The following is a 21,128-nucleotide window of genomic DNA, read 5'->3' as shown; positions in this document are numbered from 1 at the left end:
TGTGTTTTTAAACATTTACCTATCCGTAACCAATCAGATGGCGCCCTCATTTTCAAGGGGAGGGGCTTATCTATGGGGCTAGTGAGAGGGGTGTCACACAGACCCAAATAATTTATACATTTTTCATCTGACCTTTGCTTTTACTCTGTAACAGATGAAACTTGAACAACTTGTGATAAATAATACTAAAGAAAAGGTAAAAACTCAGAGTACACACACAACAAGTAACTCAACAAAATGTTATTATTACTAATACTTCCTCATCCCCGTTTTAACTTTTGTAACGGCAGCTCAGGCATTTTAGCCGGAAAGCTAACGCAAAAGACGTGACCCAGCTAACGAGACCTCGCTAACGTGACCCAGCTAACGTGACTTCGCTCAAATTAGCGGTTCTCAGACACAATGTAATCTCACGGGTAAGTGAACAGGGAGCACATTTGCGTGTCTTTTCCCACCGTTTTTTTCCTGACTTCTCACACACGGTCACAGCTTCCAACACGTGGTTAACATTGTGAGTTCAAACTAAAAGATGAGGTTATGTACAAGCAACAACTACAATGTTAATTCAGGGAGGATATTCAATTCAATTCAGTTTATTTGTATAGCCCATTTTCACAAATTACAAATTTGTCTCAGAGGGCTTTACAATCTGTACACAGAGACATCCCTGTCCCAGAACCTCACATCAGCATAAAAGCAACGTGGCAAGCAGGTTATGGTATTTCACTCTTTTTATCATTGGGAGGGGGAGAAAAAAAACACTAGTCTTGATAGAGATCTTAACATTATGGTGTCTGATTGAGACTCGTTCATCCAGTTATCGTCATGCTTGGAATTTTGTGAACATTAAGCAAGTTTTATATCATGGTTTGGGATTAATTCAAGATGTTCGTTTAGGTTCATTAATTTATAGACATGAGCTAAGCACCGGTCTCTGTTCTCCTGGCTGAAAGAGATTTAAAAAATCAAAGTGACGTGTTATTCACATTAGATGAGACCAGCCTGTCAGACACCATGCTTATATATTCACATATCTTCATTGAGTACCAAATAAAAGTGGAAGTCTTGGACTTTATGAAGTCGTCCTTGACATTTTGTAGATTGTGATATTACATTTCTTCTCCCTCTTTAAAACCATAGTGTCTTGCTGGTTTTAGCTAACGCTACAAGAGTTAATGATGCTACAGCAGTATGTGTGCAAATAGCATAACATGCACTGCCTGGACAAAAGTTAGGATTAGCTTCATTCTTCTTTATTTACAATGCGGTCTCTTAGACTTTATTTGACTTTGCTCTCCTTTTCACTCCGTTTTGTTAGTGTTGGGACTTTCCACAGCGCAAATGTCACTGGTTGGAAGTGTTAAGCCGTGAAAGTGAGTGGCCTCTTGTGAAAAACATGCCGTGTCCCTTTGAACACCTGTGAAAGATGTTCAGGCCTTTAGTTATCAAGCTCCTCTTTTATGGAACCAGCTTCCAATTTCAGTCCGGGAGGCAGACACAGTCACCTCGTTTAAGAGTAGACTTAAGACCTTCCTCTTTGACAGAGCTTATAGTTAGGGCTGAATCAGGTTTGCCCTGGTCCAGCCCCTTGATATGCTGCTATAGGCTTATAGCTGCCGGGGGACGTTTTAGGATGCACTGAGTACCTATCTCCTCTTTTTTCTCTCCTTAAGGATGAATTTTCATCTCTCAATCACACGTTACTAACTCTGCTTTCTCCCCGGAAGTCCTTTTGACTTTACGTCTCATGGGGTCATCGGACCCTATGAGACGGCATAGATCCTATCTGCCTGATGGATCGTCTGACAGCTTCTCTCTGGGCGTCGGCTGTAAGTCATGGGGAGAGCGGTCGTCCTGTAACCACGAGGTACCGTGTTCGATCCCCGCTCTGCCCATAGTTGCGTGACCAAGTGTCCTTGTTGCTCCCCAGGCACTTGACTGCAACCCACTGCTTCTTAACCCTCCTGTTACCTTTGGGGTCAATTTGACCCCATTCAATATTTAACATCTCTGAACAAATTACTAACATCAGTTTTTTTGCTTCACATTCCACATTCCATAAAATTCCATAAAATTCACATATGTTTTCAATGTCCCGTACACAACTTGTAAGCATCCGTGTTCTTTGGGGTCAATTTGATATAAAAAATATGTACTTAGAAGCAATATAAAGCCATTAAAACACCAAAAATATATCTCTTTCCAATTTGAGGTCAATCAGTGAGATTTTAATGGTGATCTGCATATTTCGCTATAGTCGTGAACAAGTATTCTGGATGTATTGGGGGGGGCGGGGGGGGGGGATTTAATGGGCTATTTAGGTAGTCAACAAACAAACATAAAGTACCTGACACCTAAACTTGGGAAAAAATATGAATTCTAATACTTTTCTGGAGATTTTAATTGCTGGGGTCAAATTGACCCCAAGGGTAAAATATGTTAGCACAAGGTCACAGGAGGGTTAAGGATGGGTCAAATGCAGAAAAGGATAAATAAAAGTTTACATTTCTTTATGTTTCCTATGGAAATATGTGTGATTTCAGGGGGTAAACCTGAGCAGGAAGACTGTGGTCTGCGTCTCCCGGGATGATATATATGTGACACAGCGTGATGATTCATCTGCTACTGTGCATCCAGAAGCTTTTTTTTCCTCCCTCTTTTGGGACAATGATTATACAGTGTGCATCTCTGGCTAAATTAGCCATAACATTTTCTCTTTGCACATGCAGCAGGCATTCAGCCTGGAGAAGCCTCTCTTCTTTAAAAAAAAAATGTGTTTATTTGATGTTTCGAGGACCGCAAAAGTGAATAAGTGCGACATGCATCACTTGAGGTGATCTAATGTGTGTGTGCGTGTTGTGTGGGCATGACTTTATGATGTTGGGAATGAATGAGACACCAACGGACGACATGCGCTGGTTTTGTACCGTTCATGAGGGGTACGTCAAAGTGAATTACAAAACCCTTAACAGTGCCGTCATGCTGCTGAGGCCCAATCGACCATATCCAATCCTTTGGCTGGAAGTAGCACTTGTGTCATGTGGCACAACATGATGGATTTCACAAATGTTTTGGAAATCACATAATTGTATGCCGAAGTGAGAAAAGGAAACGGCAGTTTTGTCCCATATGAAATATTCGGAGAGAATAATGAAAGGCTTCGTGATACAGTCACATGAAATGTATTTTAATAAAACACAATGTACACATATGCAGTCCTATGACCATACATTTGCTGGATCCTAATCGTTAAACCTAGAATATGTCAAAGCATAGTTTTTATCTTTTTTTCTTCTTACTTTAAAACATTGAAATCAGTAGATGAGGTCAAATGAATGCAATACAACACTTTGCGTGACGTCAGACAAAAACCTTTTCCACGTGTTAAAGATATGCACTGTTATAAGGAACTCAAAGAATATTTCAGCATATAAGAGTAACAGCATGAGGCAAAAGTTCTCACTGAACAAAAAAAATACAAAATAGAATTAATAAATAAATCAAATATATACCATATAAATGAAATAGCTATGTGGCGGCTATGTTTATTATTTATTTTTAATAATTTTAATCTGTAGCTCGGTATTACAACCTTTTTATCTCTAAAACATTTAAAACGGTGAACAAGTCAATACTGAAAATACAGTAATAAGCTTTCATAATTAGATAAACTATGTACACATGAAATGCCATGCTAGTCGAACAACTACATTTCTTTTCTTTATTCATCCACACTATACAGTTAGAGCATAAAGCGGTCTGAACGTAAACAGTAAACAGTGTGCTGAGAATAAAATACTTTGCAACTATGCATGGAAATTTCTTTTCATATTACTTTCAAAAATGTACATAACATAAAGGCCACACATGGGAACGCTCCGTCTCCGTTTAGAGGGGAAGGTGAGGGTAGTTTTGACATAAATATATAGGAACAAAAAAACAGTCTCTCTCAGTTCAAGATGCCATTTTCTTGTCCATCGGCATCATTTGCTTCAGCCGAATCTTCTTGTCTCTTCGTCCTCGTTCTTTCCTCCACCGCCGCCCCCCACCCCTTCTGAAAGCTGTGTAGCTTGCCAACTACCTCCCTACCTCTCCCATCCACCTCCCTTCTATCCGGCTCTCCCGCCTCCACAGTCTCCGGTTTGCCCCCTCCGTCTTCCATCACCCTGCACGGTTAATGACATTGTTAATGACAGGAAATGAGTCCAGTAATGTCAACTGCAAAGGTCCACGAGGCGAGGCGAGGGGCGGGGCCGAGAGAACAGAGTCACCTGGCCGGTCACTGCAGCGGGGGAGAAGCAGCGGGGAGGCGTGAAGCGTGTGTTTAGTGTGTCGATGCTACTGGCGTACGTGAGACGTGTGTTTTTCTTGTTGTTGCAACGGGCTTGTGAGTCGTGGTTGGGCCCTGGTGGGCAAGGGTGGGGGTGTTGGGGGATGGAGGGGGGGGGGGTTGTGATAGTCGTCGGGTCAGAATACGGGTGCAGCGGCTAGCAGCTTTGCGTTGCTTCTTCGTTCAATGGGAAGTCCGCGGGTTTCGGTCGTCACTGGCCGGAGCGCGCGGAGGCCAAGTGGTCGCTGTGCTGGTTCTGGGCCCGAAACCGCAGCCGCTGCTTGTTCTTCTTCTTTGGTTCTTTGGATCGCTGCTTCCCTGAGCCACCTGGGAGTAAAGAGAGAGAGAGAGAGAGAGAAATGGTTATCCCTTTATAATTCGTGCCACCCACACTTTTTGGGGGGATTCTCCGAGTAGCGGCCGTGCTGTGTTTCGCACAACCTCGTGTCAAAGTGCGTCCACTCAGTGTCACATGATCCGTTTCTCTGGCAAATGACGAGCGAGGGTGGATTACCAGCAGAGAACAGTGGCCAACTGCCCTGGGGCCCCCCCAGACTCTTCGGGGGCCAAAAGGTTGCCCGTGTGGCAATTACTTTGTGGTAACTTGATTTGTTGTAAATCAGTTTGAAACAGTGAAGAACGGTGACCATGGTGTGTGTGTGTGTGTGTGTCCACATTCTGTTCATAAACTCTGTAATATGTAAGTGTGTTTGTTGTAATTTGTGTTGCATCCAACCTGTGGCACGGTAATATTGAAGATTTGGAATACTGGTTGGTTTCCGGGCCAAATGAATCGTAATTCCTCTGCTCTTTTGACACAAACATGTGTACTACCGCTAGCTAAGTGCTTATAGGGAGAACGACGAGAAGCTTTTGGGCCTCCTTCAGGAAAGGAAAAAAAATGTCGGCATCTATCAGCTATTTTACTTGTGAAAAGAGCCATGCAGTTCCATCACAAGACCTCATTGACCTCACGATGAAGAGTGTTGGCAGCTGTGTGGCGCTGCACTAAATGCAGGAGGTTTTGTTTTCAATGTTAAATTCATACCTGATTATTTGGTCAGAATGCGTCTCGCCGAACGAGCGCGGCAGGGATGATGCAACATATTGACGGGTGCAAAAGATTGCTTTTCAAGCGAGCCGCAGATTAATGACCTGTGAGCTCCACTTCTTTTGATTTGACTGTAAAACGCTCATGAGACGGACGGCTGTGGAATGGATTATGTGAACTCAACCTGCTTATTTTGGGCTGGAATACTCCGAATTTGGGGCTTGGATTTGATTACTATGTCTGAAAGTTGGGAAGAAAAAAAAAAAGAAAAAAAGGTGATGGAATAGGAAGATAACCACTTAGGGGGAAAAAAAACATTCTTTTAACTACAAGTTGCTTAAAAAAAAAAATTTGAAGTGTGCTTTGAGGATTGATGTCTCTTTTGCTTTTGCACTTTTGCAACTTCCAATAAAAAAGATTGCATTACAGAAATAAGTGAACCTTATAGGAGGGAACATCACATATACGGTCTTGGTTTGCCCCAACCCTCAGGGCTCAAGCTCAGCTTTAAACAAATGTCTTTTCAGACCAACACTTTCCCCCGTCACTGCAATAGAAAGGGGAGATAAGTATGGGACGTTGCATAACTCTCTTTCCAAGTTGGAAAGGTCCCCCCAGCCCAAGGTTAATCCATCCCAGGTTTCACTTGGGGGCGCGCAAGGCATGCTGGGAGCAGACTTCCTGCTCTCATGGAAGCTTTGTGTGGTGGAGACTCGGCACCCACGGCTCTCTGTGACAGAGAAAACTCTGGCTACCGAACCGCAAGGCAACAATCCGTCTGCCAAGGCCACAAATAAGATAACGAGGTGTGTGTGCGAGATGTATGTGTGCAGGGGGGGGGGGGGGGGGTGTGTGAGGGAATTTAAAGGAAAAGTCAAACTAATGGGGGGAAAAGTGGCGTAAGGCTTGGATGATGAGACGCTATCTGGATCCTAATCTAGAACACAAAGAAACTAGCCACACTCTGGTTCACTGAGGGGGGAAACAGGAAAGCGTGACAGATCGGTTGCCTGATCCTGGGTCTTGTAGCTGGACTTGATCGAGCACTTCTCTCAGAAAAAGAAAAAAAAGAATTGGTAACGGCATTATCTCTAATTGCCTTCTCATATGTTGCGGCGGCCTTTTAAGCACCCCTACAAAACACCCATTTCCCCATTCTCAGAGCCACACTGAGGTAGATTTAAAACATTTACTCGTTTAAGCCGACACGCATGAAAAAAGCAAGATATTGCTCTGCTAATAGGGTCTCCCAATGAATAATACAGATGCGTGCAAACATCAAAACCATCTCGGAGCCATTTCCTGCAATTAATCTAATCTTGTTATTCTGAGTCGCGTTGCCAATCCGAGCCATGAAGTTCCTCGCACACAGCTCTGAGTTAAAGTCACCGTTAACAGCATCTCCTCCATCAACATCGCACGGCCTCCAATTGAAAGATATTACCAGAGGACTTGCTTAGCTGATTTCTTTGCACGATTTACGGTACAATAATGTTTGTAAAATGAAATCTGGAGCTGAGAGGCATTTGGCCCATAGGTGCGTTTTCCTAATTGCTCTTTAAAGAGGTCATTTTCATTCAAAACAGTGTTGCTATGGGCCTGATAAACACGGCGTTCAGTGCAATCAACTCGAGACGAATTACATTTGACGGCAATAAAGTGCGCGGAGCCGCACTAAACTCCCTCTGCAGCGGCCATTACTTGGACGCAGAGCTGCATTTAAACTGAAAAGAGCTGCATTTACAGCAATAGCTTGAAACACAAATATATATTTGAGGAATTACTAAAAAAAGTACTTTTCCTGGCTAGTTCAGGACTGGAAAGATCTGTGATCCAAAGAGTTTTACACTTCCTATAACAGCCCAACAACACACACACACACACACACACACACACACACACACACACACACACACACACACACACACACACACACACACACACACACACACACACACACACACACACACACACACACACACACACACACACACACACACACACACACACACACACACAACTGCAGGACAGAAACTAATGCAGACTTTGATCAAAACTGAGTCAAGAAATCTAGAAACAATTCAAACTAAATTAGTTTTTCCCTTCATTGTTGTTGCAAATTATAAATAACCAATTTCATGAACCAATATCTTTCCGTTCTAAATGACAAAATAAGGCAGTAGCTAAGTCGTGTCACGATTGTTGGCTAGTTAAAGGTAACTAGCTTAACGTTAGCAATAGCTGCTACCCTTAAAGGGTACCTGTAGTGCAAAACAGCAACGTGCTACATCCATTCGGCGCATCAAATAAATCATATTTACCCCGCTGCTATTGTCAACAAGTCACGCATAGCCCGAGGATTTACATTTATTTGTCAAAATTCCGAATCTGTGGGCGCAGCCATTTTGCTAGTTATTTACTCCAGCTCAAAGCTAACTATGACGTAGGAACGTTGAAAGGAATTCAGCCAATCCGGAGCCACTTCTACACGCGAATATTAGTAATAATCACACCAACTCTGGTGATCGCAAATTAGCCGACATGAAGCAACTGGCAAACTTACCGATTTGACAGTTCTCCCTCGGTGTAGGCCCCGAACATGTCGGCCGATCATTGCATCAATGAAAGACATCTCCAGCGCTGGCTTATGCGCGATGTAGCTATCAAGCTCACTCTTTTGTGTGAAGCAGATGAGGTCTAATGACACTATATCATCGGACATAAGTTCGTGCTCTTTACAACAAATGCACTCTCTGTCTGTTTTTGTGGCACATTTCCCACAACTGCACCAAACGTCCGCCGACTTGCGTGCACGGTCCGCACGGTGAAGCATCTGTACCGCGGTCCTTCGGCATCAACTTCATCAGAATCATCGCTATCATCGCTGTCACAATTCACTAAATGGGGATAGTCTGCTTTAAAGGTTCAAACAAGTATCCAGTTGCTGAATCAGACAATCTTTCATCGTCCATATTCTCAATCTCTCAGCATTTGTTTGCGAGCGCTCGACGTTGTTTACATTGGTATCTGAACACATCCGCTGTGGCTGGCTGTCGCTCTATCAACGTTCCGACGTCACACCACCCGCGACATATTCAAGCTCCAGTGCACTGTCGCATGTCGGATTTGAGCACTTTGAACAGCCTAAACTACGTATTGTTATTGAATACTGGACCGTCAGTGCATGAATACACTTTAGAAACACATTATCTTTTGCTCTGGCTACATAGTGATTTGCACTACAGGTACCCTTTAACCACATATTTTAAATGTATTCGATTATACATTAATCTATGACTTTTCAATACAAGTGGATGGACAGAAGCTACTTTTAATTCTTAAGATCTACGGACTGTGTATGTGAACGCGTTGACATGGACCAGAAAGCAGAAAGAACATTTTGTTGGTTTTCAACGGAAGAGTTCAGGTATTATTTCGGATCCGTAGCAATTATTTTTGGCGGGAAATAAATAGCCTAAAAGGTGAACAATGAATGCATTTCTACCTGCCTCCGTATTGTTACTAACATCCATTAAAACGGCGCAAACTTCATATTATCGTACTTCAAATCATTCCTCCTGGAATAAATAATAAAAACGAGTTCTGGAGGTCTTTACAGCAGGAGCCAAACACTTCCAGCTGATGCCGGATGATTTCAAGTCTTATGAATCAATAGATTCTGGATATTATCAGGATATCGAACGCATTCTTACTAAATCCGGTGTGATGATACGATCCACTCCCTATTCCTGAATACTTCAAGTACCGGTGTGTTGGCTCCACAAACCAACCGGCTGACACTTCATGAACTCACCGTACACCACAATCTCAGATCAGATTTCATAACCAAATTTCAATGTTGACAGCTAGAGGGCAACCAATCCCCACGTAAGCCCCTTCCTCCAGCATCTGACGCTAGAGAGACGGTCCATCATAGCTACCCAAGAACTCCCATTCAGCCTTTTCCTGCAGGCGACGCACACGCTGATCACGGAGCTTTCATCCTCTCGTATTTACGGCCGACGTAATCACTTAAGCTGATTACCCGGGTTCACGGAGGAAACAGTTTAATTTGCCCTGGAAAGATATGATTATGTCATCCCAATCGCTTTAAAAAAAAAAACAAGAACAAATTCATAAATCTCGGGGCATGTAGAGATGATTTTGTCTTGGAAGGCGCAAGCAGGTCTCAAATCATTCGCTGTCGCCGCCTCTGGCACGGTGACGATCCAACCAAAGGAGCATGGCTTTTGTATCCTTCTTTATACTCCTCTCTCTCCGCTCTGGCTGCATCTACTGTCCCTTCAGCGTGCCGCGAGTTCGCCAACGTTAATCTTTTCCCTCCCGTTGATACAACCTTTTCCCCTGCCAACTTGACGTTTGTGTTTGAGTTTTAAATGACAATTCAAATCAAACAAACAAACAGAAATCTGGAAGAGCAAATCAAAATGTTTTGTGTTGCTGAATCAGAAGCAGAGCCTGCGGTGGGAGGGCTGTTTACTGCTGTCAAAAAATGACCTTTGTGTAATTATTCTATGCGGGCGCGTGTGTGTGTGTGTGTCCCTGTGAATGACACGCGTGCCCTTTGTGCCCGTGCGTCACTGATTGCGAGCGTCTATATCACCTACGCTGAGCTTGAGAAACACTTAGCGTCATTTCCGATCTCTCCGGGCTGCCAAACCAGCGGGCAGAGAACTCTCGCACGCACTGTGGCGGACGTTCCTTCGCTAACCTCCCGAAGCCGGCCGCGATCCACCGCGTTTACTTTTTCCTCCTCATCATTCTTCCTCTCCCCTCTCCCCTTTCCCCTCGCCGTGTCCCCGCGACTGCTATTTGAGGCTCCCAGCAATAATCGAGACGACAGCACGGTGAAGGTCCAACGAAGAGTTAAGTGCTATTAGACGTATCATATTATTAGGCCCGCGCTCCAGAATAATATCTCCTTGCGGAATGGCAATATGACTACTTGTCCAACTGATGCACTGAAAGATAATCAGTCAAATCCATATCCAGGGGGAATGAAGCCAAAGCCTAAGCTCCCTTCAGCTGTGTCAAAGCTAATATCTTTATTTTGGAAAAGGGGGGGACTAAACTGAAGAATATGCAGAAGTCTACCCGAGGGAAAGTCTGCATATTGCTACTGTGACGTATTCTCTGAAATAAGGCTTTTTTTTTTTCGTGGAGGATTTCTCCGCTTAAGCGAAGAGACTTTGTGGGAGTATCTGCGTGTTACCATAGAAGAAGAAAGAAAAAAAGAAAAGAAAGGCCAAGTGATTTCATCCACTAGCGGCTCAGTGCAGGAATCGAAGGCCTAATCTTATCTCCATCGCTTGAGAGAGATCGATGGCTGACCTCGAGAAGGCATTAAGACGTACGGTAAATGGGATCCCGACTCTCCCCCTGCTCTCGCGTTACCCCTCCGCTCCACGCAGACGCTCGATCGCTAACTTTCGTGGGACCTGGCTGAGGGGGGAGGGGTCGTCGGTGGTACAAAAAACTAATATCCCAACCATTCTGAAGAAGATTCGGGGTGGTAAAAGGCCAGATTTTGTTTTTTTGCCCGCTCGTCTTTTTCACAAGCAGGCCAGAGCGGAGGCCATTATTTATTTGTGAGGGAAGGAAAGAACTACTGGCGCCAGTGAGATTTGATTTCAGTGGCAGAAATTGGATTAGCGGCCATTAAGGGCCTCCTCACACATACATTTATAATGCTGCGGAGGGGAAAGGATCCGTGGCAAGCCAGTGCTCTCTTTACTCACTCACACACGCCGGCAGCCCCTCCCGTCTGGGAGAAGGTTACAGGGGCTGACATCGCCCTCCGCCGCTGCTGATCTTTTTATTTTATGGGCGGGACACGCATGACCTCGAGCGACCAATAGTTCATTCAAGGCGTACAGGCCGGAGGCGGGCCAACACTTTGGATGGCGCAGTAGGGAAACGGTGCCGTAGGAGACCGCCGCGTTGACATGTGCAACGTGAAGAAAACATGCTGGTTTTTTAAAGTTTTTTTTGAAAGAAAAGAAAAAAGGGAAACTACTGCGGCAGAGACAGATGTCAAATGTAGGAAAAAGGAAATCAGCCTTTTTGACAGAGGTGGGGGGGGGGGGGGGACAATCATTTGCTAGAAAGTCATCCTGCCAACCGGCTGACAGGAGGCTCTCTGCACAGCGTCACTTAGCCCTAACAAGGTTACTTTGGATCGCACTCTTTCATTCACTCTTTGGTTACCTCGTCGTCGTCCCCCCCCCCCCCACACTCTGCTTACCATCACCGTGCTGCGAGGAGAGAGTGATTTAAAACATACGCATTCAGATTTAAAAAGCTAATGTTGGGATTAGGTCGGTCATTATTTTCTCATTTTATGGCAGAGCTAAAATACCGCGGGGAGATTAACAACAACAAAAGCAGGTTAGCTCACCGCCCGGCTCTTTGATGCTCCGTTTCCCTGACAATAAGTTAAAGCGAAAACCCTACTCGGGAGATTAACGTTTCCGGAGCGGAGAAGTCTCGGCGAAGAAAAAGAATGCATGACTGATACAGTGATTAATACGCCTGATGGCCAGTGTGGACAGCGTGCGTTTCTCTTTTTTTCCCTCCTTCCTCTGGTGAAGGTCAACGAGCAGCCGCAACCTGCAGAGGAAGGTCCACCGAACAGACGATGACCCCCGCACGCCAAAGTTCTTCTCCCCTCCGTCTCCTCGGAGTTCAAAGTCGCGCTCTGTTGCATTTCTCAACGCGGGAACGGCTCCCCTCGCGCTGTTTGGGGCCACCGCCTTCTGGCTCCGGCCTTCAAAAGGCGTCGCTCATAAAAAAGGTAGAAAAACCTTCCGTGACGATTGTTCAATTAGGCCAACTTCCAAAGAAAAGCTCAAAAAGCAAGTAATGGGCTTTCCAGAGCCGACTTTCTCTCCACTACACCTTCACTTAAACACTAGTGCTGTGTTTCAGAAATGTCGGAAAGTCGGGAATTACTTCTTCCTACTGTACTCGGAAAAATTAAACGGCCTAATCCCCTTCGGTCAGGATTCCAAGTCGGAAACTTGGAGGCCGGATTTCTCAGGTTTCTGAGGCCCACTTTGATGCTGGCATGTCAACATGGCACTGTAAGCCTTAAATACCTCCTCCTTGAGCCGACGGTCAGCGTTGCACTCGAGGAATCTCTTTAAACATCCGTGTGGCACGCGGTGTTTAACAAGTACGTTGAAAAGTGTCAATCAGTTCGTCGCTGCCCGTTGGAGTCGCTTTACGTTGCTCAACACTAAACAACTCCAAAGCCTTCTAAACCACGCATCACATCCTCCGAGGCGTTTACTGACTTTCAGGAGCTCAGCTCCCGTCCACTCAGCGAGGCTGCAGGGCTCGCACACCCTCCGGCTCTCGGCAAAACCAAGGCTAACCCCAATGTGGGCAAGTTCTGCTTTCACGCAATTTTGGGCAGGATGCTAATTCGGGAGTGAGCATGCATTATTCCAAGGTGGTTTGCCCTACTGCTAACCTAGATAAATAGCCCAAATGACCTTGTTTTGTGGCGTTGTGTATTTACAGTAGTGCCTTACCAAGTGGAACCAGACACAAACGGTTGTACGGCTCCCACAAAATGAGCTGCATAATGTTAATATTGGATTTTTATTTACGTCTGTGTGCCATGGCGTATTTTCAGCCATTCCTCCGGCAGTTTCGTGGCATGTTTTCTTTGTGTCTAAAAGCTGTTGTGATATTTCTGACAGAGTAGGAGGCTTGAGGCTTGATTCACAGGGTGTGTTTTTCCCCCACCTGGCTGCTCGGAACTACGATTTAAACAATGGGGCAAAACCCAATGCTAGACCTGCATTAAAAATGTATTATTTATTATTTGCCAACTTTTTTTTTTCGTCCAATAACTGCTCCATATCCTTTACACAAAGTGTTTCATTTAAACTTCACAGGAAAATACAGCAGGCCGTCTCTCCTAAACTGCAACAGGAGCTAGATTTCCTCGTCCCGGCGGTAGCGGCGGTTCAGCCATTATTTCTAAATGTCTGGTGGGGGTACCAGACACAGAAGAAGAAAATAGGTCTGACGGGTTCAATCACATGACACTAAATGGTTTCTGGGCGCCGACATCCTGCCAACACTTACGGTTTCCCCACTTCCTCTCGAAGCCGCCAAGATGTGACGCCGTGCACGTTAGCTGAAAAGCAGAAATCTCCGCGCTGGGCCGCCGCCGCCGTCCTCCAGCGACGAGCGGCCGTTTGAACGGAGGCCCGCCGTCGCCGTGACTCAGACAACGTGGAACGTGCCAGAGAGCGAGATTTCATACTCTCTCCTCATTATGCAGGCGCACAACTGATCATTATCGACTTTCGTTTCCACTAAATGCAACCTCGCTGTATCGCAGCGGCTTCGCACAGCCGATGGTGTCATGAGGTTAGCGTTCAGCAGCTTTGAAGCGAAACCGACATCGAGTGTGATGCGCCCTTCGAAACCGCGGGACTCGGAGAGAGAAGCGGCGCGGCCCCCCTCTGCGGTTCGCTATCTCCCCCCCGACTGACTCATCGACACATCTGGGCCTAAGTATATGGGGCTCTCCTGGCCCCGCGGGCACTTGGGTTAAATGAGGGATAATTAGCTTTAGTTGACTTTAATGAATGGCTTAATGTTGTGTTTCATTTCGGATGAGAACAAAAAAAAATTATATATATATACACAGCTCAGCATTTTTCAAAGGGAGGCCCACGCGCAGAGGCTGAGGCCCCGCTGCTAGTGTGGGACTGTTTGTTTTTGTATTTGTTGTGTGCACGGGGCGAGGCGGTCTGAGCTGAAGATAGCTGCAGCGTGCCGGGGAGCGGTTTCCAAATGTGGCCGAGGATCCAGAGATCAGGGGACCTGCTGGAATACACAGTAGCAAATTCATCATTCTAGTGGGGAAGCTACCACATATGTGCACTCTGTCTTTACTCCACGCTATAGGAAAAAAGGGCCACTTTGATTTCCATGTCCTCTATAGCAATATGATCCGCGAAGGCTTTGATAATTCCCACATGCTTTGATACAAAGCAGGAAGTGTCTCGCAGAGTTATGAGAGACGTTCGTCTTAGTTTCCGATAAGTGTATTGCGGCGGGATGATGAAATTAATCATTTTCAACCGACACGCGATCCCGCGTGGAGTTATTTGCTCTATTCAAGCTTCGATAACAAGCCGCTCTCAAGCTACTCTGATATATAACTGTCATCTGCGTTTCCACGTCTTCACACTGACGCTCGCCACTGCAGCTTAATGTGGTTCATTAGCTTTGCGGAGCCATTAAGAAGTACAAGCTAATAAAAGCTGGACTTGGCAGATCAGTTTATTGTCCTTTTACACACTCTACCGTGACAGCAAATCAGGCTTGGCATCCTTTGGAATTAAACGGTGGTGGTTCTCAACAAATCTTCTGTGTAAACCAGCCAGGGCACTTGTAAAAGCGCCCTCCTACGGACAATGGACCAGGAAAGCACATCCTGCAAGAGGGGTGACCTCTTCTTCTTCTATTAAACTAATATTTGGAACGCTGACTGTTTATCTGAGGAGGTGAATCTGTTGAGTGTTGTGTAAGCCTGGGCCACGAGTGGAGCTGCAGGGCCCTGGCTTGGGGGTTTACCCGGCTCAGCCCCCCCCTCACCCTCACGAGCCTCTCTGGGTCTTCACGAGCAAACTTTTGTCACGACTCAAAAAACAGGACCCAAAAGCACGACTCCAAAGTTCAGGGCAATCAAAAGGGTTTATGAAAAACAGAAAATCACAGCTATGCTTGAAAAAGACTTGAACAAAGTACAAAACAAAATCACAACTATGTTGGAAAAGCAAACCAGGACAAAAGACTAAACTATCAAGAAGGCTCAGGACGAGACAAGAGACAAGACGATCTGACACAAGACTCAGGTAGACACAGGCTTAAATACATGAGGAAATGGGGAACAGGTGGACACAATCAGGGGTGGAGCAGACAATCACACTAATGAGGAAACACCGGGGCAGGAAATAAAGTTTCTGAAACAAGAGAAGACAGTTACTACAAAATAAAAGCGGACATGGAAAACAGGACAAAAACTTCAAACTTAACATAAACGACAACTTTCTGCGTTACTCCACTTTATGGAGAGGAATAAAGTCGTTGTTAACTGATACTGTTACGCAAGGGGCTGGACGGTGGATGAGGGTTTTCGATAAAACAACTTGTAAACAATGTAAACTACTGGCAGGTAGTACGGAAAGCCTGTTAACTTTTCTCTGTCAGAGCATTTAAAGAGTTTGGAGAGCGGCGTCTTCTTCTTTTGGCTTTTCCAAAACCAGAACAAAAAAATATGAAGAGTGGCTTAAACAGTGCTCTAAATGTAAGCCGCAACCAATAGCATGACCAGCTTAATAGCTCATTACCTTGTAGCTGAGCATTAGGCGGAGAAGCCCATCATCACCGAAATAAATCAGTTTGTGGCGTTCCTGATTACCTAAAACATCCACTGTGTCGTGTGGAGTCCTGGATGCCGTCAGAGTTTCGGGTAATGTCAGCGATACGGATGATGTTAGCTATTGTATTGTTTCTTATCAGCCTTAGTATTCACGATATAAAAATTAAAAAAAGGAAAGAGTACGGCGAATACCACCATCTATTCCACGAATTGTGTCTCGATGGCGCCGCTTTCAGTTGCACTTCAGGCTGAGCAGGAGTGAGTTGGAGTCGTGTTTCCATTTAGAATGATATAGCTCTTTGAAATTAAATACCGCTGATATGAGGTTATCGTCGGGAAAACGGGAAAGGAAAGCCCGCCTCCTGCTTCATCCGATTGGCTGCCTTGGCCGAGTGTGACGTTGATGAGCGGTGCGCCTCCACGCCTCGCCCTTAAAGTTGAGAATATTTTAACTTTTTCGCACGTCTGAAAAACGCGCCATTTAAAAGGCGTGTCTAAAAGGCCGTACCATAGGGAATCAATGGTGATGGTAGCGACGCATTTTTCAGAGTCGCGTCTGGTGTGATCGAGCCCTTATGCTACATAGTTAAGTTGTCATTAGCTCAATTAGTCAGAGAAAAGTTATGTTGATGGTAAACCACTGTAAACCTCATATGTGCCCTGTAAAGCTGAGAGATTGCAGCTGTAGTGAGACAGAACCAGGTGACCATTGGTAATCCAGACAGTCGGCAACAACAACAGCAACAACAACAACAATGCGCGTTTGTGCGCCGAGTATTTTTGCACACGCTCCTCGTTCTCTAAGGTCACCTGGTCTGCATCCTCCTGGTCCCTGTGGGTCTAGGGGGGAAACGGGGGAGGATATAGGAGGAAATTGACCGGCATGATTCCCTCTTTATATCTCAGTCCCTTTATATCCGCCTTCGTCTCCTTGGAAAGCCCAGGAGGAAATCCCTCACATGTTTAGACACGGAGCACAACTGTCCCGAAACAGGACCAGACCCTAACAGGCGGGGGGAGCCAAGCTAAGTCAGACAGGCTTAGACACTAAAACAGAGACGGGGGCCATCAGGATCATGCCGCAATCCCCCCCCGCGCGATGGCCAGTGATGAGGGAATCAAGTCTGCCCGGCGGTTTTTGTTTTCTTTGATAACTCTGGAAAGTCGGCCCCCTCGTTTCCGTCTCCTCCGATGATCCGAAAAGAGTGCGCGTGCTTTTTGACAAAAATAGTTTGTTTGTTTTCTTAACGGAAGATCGAGTGGGAGGGCGCGTTTGATGTGTTCGCGGAGCTCCTGTTGCACGGGGAGGGAATGGGGTGGGGGGGGTGAGAGAGAGGTAAAGCCAATTCAGGAAGGGCTTGAGCCTCTCTAAGGCCTGCGCTGCATCAAACACTTTGTCAAACACCCGGCAGACGGACAGCTGAGTGGCTCCGACGGATCCCATCACAGACACGGCCAATGAGAGTCAGCGCCGCTCAGCTCCTCTGTCCGGCCAGCGCTCTCCCACCCTCATCAGTTAATCCCCCTTCGGCTCGCTCGAACACAAACAGAGGGCTTTGAGGCATATGGCAGACATTTTCTTATTGTTTTTCGCCGCGTATGATTACAGTGTAATTTCAACGGTCATTTCAGGGTCTCACCTCAAAAAGGCAGCAGGCATCTGTCAGAGATGCGGCAAAGGGGGGGAAAGGAATCGAATCAAAGGGATGCTTAAGCTCCCACTAATCCGAAAGAAATGTCCGAAGGCCCGACGGGATCACGGTCCTGAACCCTGCCACCCAGCGGGAAGGAGCACTTATGTTTGAAAGGGATTGGATACGGTACCTGGGAATGGGTCGGGTTTCATGACACAGACCACTCAATCATGTCCTGAGGTTTCTCCTTTCGGAGCCATCATGTTACATTCGCTCAAAAGGCCGTGTATTTCCCACAGACATCGGGAAGGTACTCGCCAAGCGCGAGCGTCTCAAATTGGGAACGGGTCGGCTAACCCGGAAAAAAAAATTTATGATTCAGACGCATAGTTCCTTTATAGTTACTATATAACTGGAATGTGCAAAAGTGGTCATGTCATATTTTAACTTTATTGTAAATGTGTTGACATGTACCAGGAAACCAAGCCATCTCCATTTAAAGGACTTCACCCCAAAATCAAAAACGCATACTTTCCCTCTCGCTTGTGGTGCCATTCATCAATCTAGATTGTTCGGGGGGGGGGGTGAGTTGCCGAGTGTTCGAGATCTCAGACACGACTTGTGGTGCTAGAAAATGACCCTTTTCGAAGAACCTCGACAGCGACGTCTCCTTCCAGAAATCACGAGCCTTGTCGGAACTACGTTTAAAAGAAGACACTTCCTGGTCACGACGATTTCTGGGAAAGAGACCGTCGAGCTGCTCGAGCGCCACAGAGCTTCTCTCCATTATCTCCGGCACTCACACACAACCAACCCGTCTTCATTGATGAAGAGCACTCGAGGGAAGAGGAGAAACGCATCATGTTGGCGTGAGCTGTCTCTTTAAGCTGAAATAACTAACCTGTGACATCACCCCTCGCGTTTTGCGTGTCGGTGTCAATGGGAGTGTGGCCTCTACTTACCACTATAATGGCTGTGTGATTAGTCTGCTGCCCCCCACCTCCTGTATCTGTCACTGTTAATTGACACACAGCCAAAGGCCGGCGGGTCTGTACTCGCTGCTTTGCGTTGCGTCTGCTCGCTCCGGGTCCACGAGTGGGTCAGAAGCCACATCCTCCCTCGGAATCAGCAGCTGTAATTAAACGCTGTGATGTCTCTGTGAAGAAACCCCCGCCAGAGATGGAGAACGAGAGGGAAGGAGGGCGGAGAGGAGCGCAGGGGGGCTTCTGGGGGGCTTCTGGGAGCAGTGCAACTGTGCGCCAGATGTTTTTTCAGGGCTCCCCCCTGTTCGGCTCCTTCGCCTCGCTTCTTTCCATCTCCTCCTCCTCCCAGACCACTGGCGAGCGAGGGGCTCCAGTGGACCGAGCGCTCGCCACGCGAACATCGCTCGCCACGCGAACACGGGGGTGTCATCGGAGCAGGGAGACGGGAAAAGGGCGCGGGAAGAGGGACGGGGAAGAGAGTCGATAATGCGGCGACTTGTTCTGCCTGTGGGGTCCGCTTGGCGGTGTCTATTACGCGTGTCTCACACGCTGGTTGCGTGTGCGTGTCCTCACCGGGCGGAGATGTGTAGATGAAAGTGTGCTCGGCCCACCGGAGAGCTGGCAGCCGTGTGGGGTTGGAGGTCTGGCAGACGAGGACGCATCAGACAGATCCCACTGCGACCGGCTCGTGTTATCTAAATATGAGGTGAGAAACCTCCACGCCGGGGGCCCTCTCCAATATCAGGTCAGAACGCCGTGGCCGCCGGACCGGAGCGGAAAACAGATGATGTGTTTGATACGGTAAAAAACATTCCTCCGTTCCAAGCAATTCCAATAAAGTATAAAATTCAGTGTTTTTTCCAGAATGTGATGCCTGCAGTGGAGAAACCTCCGTGGCTACATTTGGATCTGTCTCAGCGCACTCTGAATCCATCCTCATGAAATATTTAAAAGGCAGGTTTCAGAGCAGGTTTTACAGACGGCCGCCCCATGAAGCCGCTCTGTAAAAACTCATCAAGACATCATCGCATCGATTTCCCTGCTCAGCCTTCGGATATGAAATAGGGAAATCACCCGACTGTGCTCAGGGGGGCAAACCGACGTCTCCGGCTGGTAGGAGACATGTCATCAAAAAAGAGACCAAAAAGAGGTCCACGTGTGAGTCCAGCCCCGACTTCAAACGGTCCGTGTAAAGACACGGAACGTGACTCGATGCTGTAATATACATATAATAATCACAGGGCGCACAAACGGCCCGTCGAGGGAACGCTCGGCGTGGCCGCCGCGCTTTACGGCCCCCGACCGGGTCACCCGTGTTCCTCTCAGCGGCGGGAAATGGCTCCCGTTTACGGGGTGAGAGAACATGAAAACATTCCACTTCTGTACAGCAACTCACTTCTTCTTCCTCTTCTTCTTCTTCTAGCCCTCCTCCTCCCCCCCTTCCAGTTTGCTGCCGCTCTGTATGTTCGCGTCTGTTTTTGATGCCGGCGGTCCTCCTACGCCGAACAATGTGTGCGTGCCGGTTCTTCCGAGCTCAGAAATGAGCCCATCAGGATCGGGTTTTGTGTACAACCATGTGACTCGTGGTCCCCACGGGTGTGGGGGTGGTGAGGTTTGGGGGTGGGGTGGGTGGGGTTTCAACGCCAACTTCTGGAGATGCTTTTGACCGTCAAACGGACCACAGCGTCTCTGGATATTCGCATCCGCCGCTCGATGGGTTCGTTGGAGGGGCGGAACTACTGACGCCCGCTTCGCGACAAAGCGAGTCAAACGAATCGGAGGACTTCTTGCGCCTCGTGTTTGGAGAGGCGGTTCAGCAAAACCGCGACTCGACTGCATGGGCCAACGAGTGTGAAAAGAAAATGAAATGAGAACACAAAAAACACTTCCCTCACACCCCCTCCTCTTTCTTCCTGCTTGGAAAAGACCAGATGACAATAATATGGAGTATGGAGCCCCAGCGAGCACTGCTGACCCCTCCTCTCTCCCCCCCCCCCACGTTCTTTGAAAGGCCTCCACATGTTTACGGCTCATGCCTGTGGTATGACGATGGATTCTCCATATAAAAGCCAGCGGGATCATGGGGTGTTTCAAATATTGCTCTCTGAAGACAGTTGCTGACGAAATGACAGCAGCCATATTTATTTTGGTCAGAGATCAGGGGGCACTTAGTGGGAACTTAATCAGAGACACACACACACACACCTCCCAATAAGGAATTCACCCAGGGCAGAGAGGTGGTAATGACGTTCTCCTCCTCCTCCTCCGACGGACAATTCAACACGGCTCGTCTGCACGAGGGAAAATAAACCCATGAAGTTTGGTTCGAGGACATCGGCGTGAAGCAAGTGTTGAACGCCTGTCGAGAGCAGAGAGACGTTTTCTTTATCCGTTTAGGAGGAGATGTGAGACATAAGCACAGAGACGGAGGGGGGGGTGGGGGCAATGGGGAGCATAATCTATGGCGGGACTCTAGGGACCTGGCCAATGACAGGTTGATGAGTGTGATTCACTACAGCTCGATGCAAAGCTTCCAAAAGACTCTCTGTCATCTCAGATTTACAGTCTGTGTGTGTGTGTGTGTGTGTGTGTGTCTGTACAGTGTGAGGAAGTCACCCTTGTGTTTCTTCACAACTTGATTCCAATGAATGAATGTCTGGTAGGTGTCCGTGAAGTCCAAAGGAGACTTCTGAGGGCCCTC

At 46.9% G+C, this 21,128-nt stretch overlaps 1 protein-coding gene across 1 annotated transcript in view; it reads right to left on the bottom strand.

Annotated features, from left to right (window-relative positions):
• Nucleotides 1-3,166: 3,166 nt before the first annotated feature.
• Nucleotides 3,167-21,128, bottom strand: part of rspo2 (R-spondin 2) — a 55,217-nt gene continuing 37,255 nt past the window's right edge. Inside the window, exon 6 of the mRNA XM_056444323.1 lies at nucleotides 3,167-4,657. Coding sequence (XP_056300298.1) covers nucleotides 4,542-4,657 — 116 coding nt within the window. The 3' untranslated portion in view covers nucleotides 3,167-4,541. The remainder of the gene's footprint in view (nucleotides 4,658-21,128) is intronic.

Source organism: Pseudoliparis swirei, chromosome 22 (assembly GCF_029220125.1).
Source record: "Pseudoliparis swirei isolate HS2019 ecotype Mariana Trench chromosome 22, NWPU_hadal_v1, whole genome shotgun sequence".
NCBI lineage: Eukaryota > Metazoa > Chordata > Actinopteri > Perciformes > Liparidae > Pseudoliparis > Pseudoliparis swirei.
The sequence above is the reverse complement of the archived record's forward strand: the minus strand, read 5'-3'. Positions and strand labels throughout refer to the sequence as shown.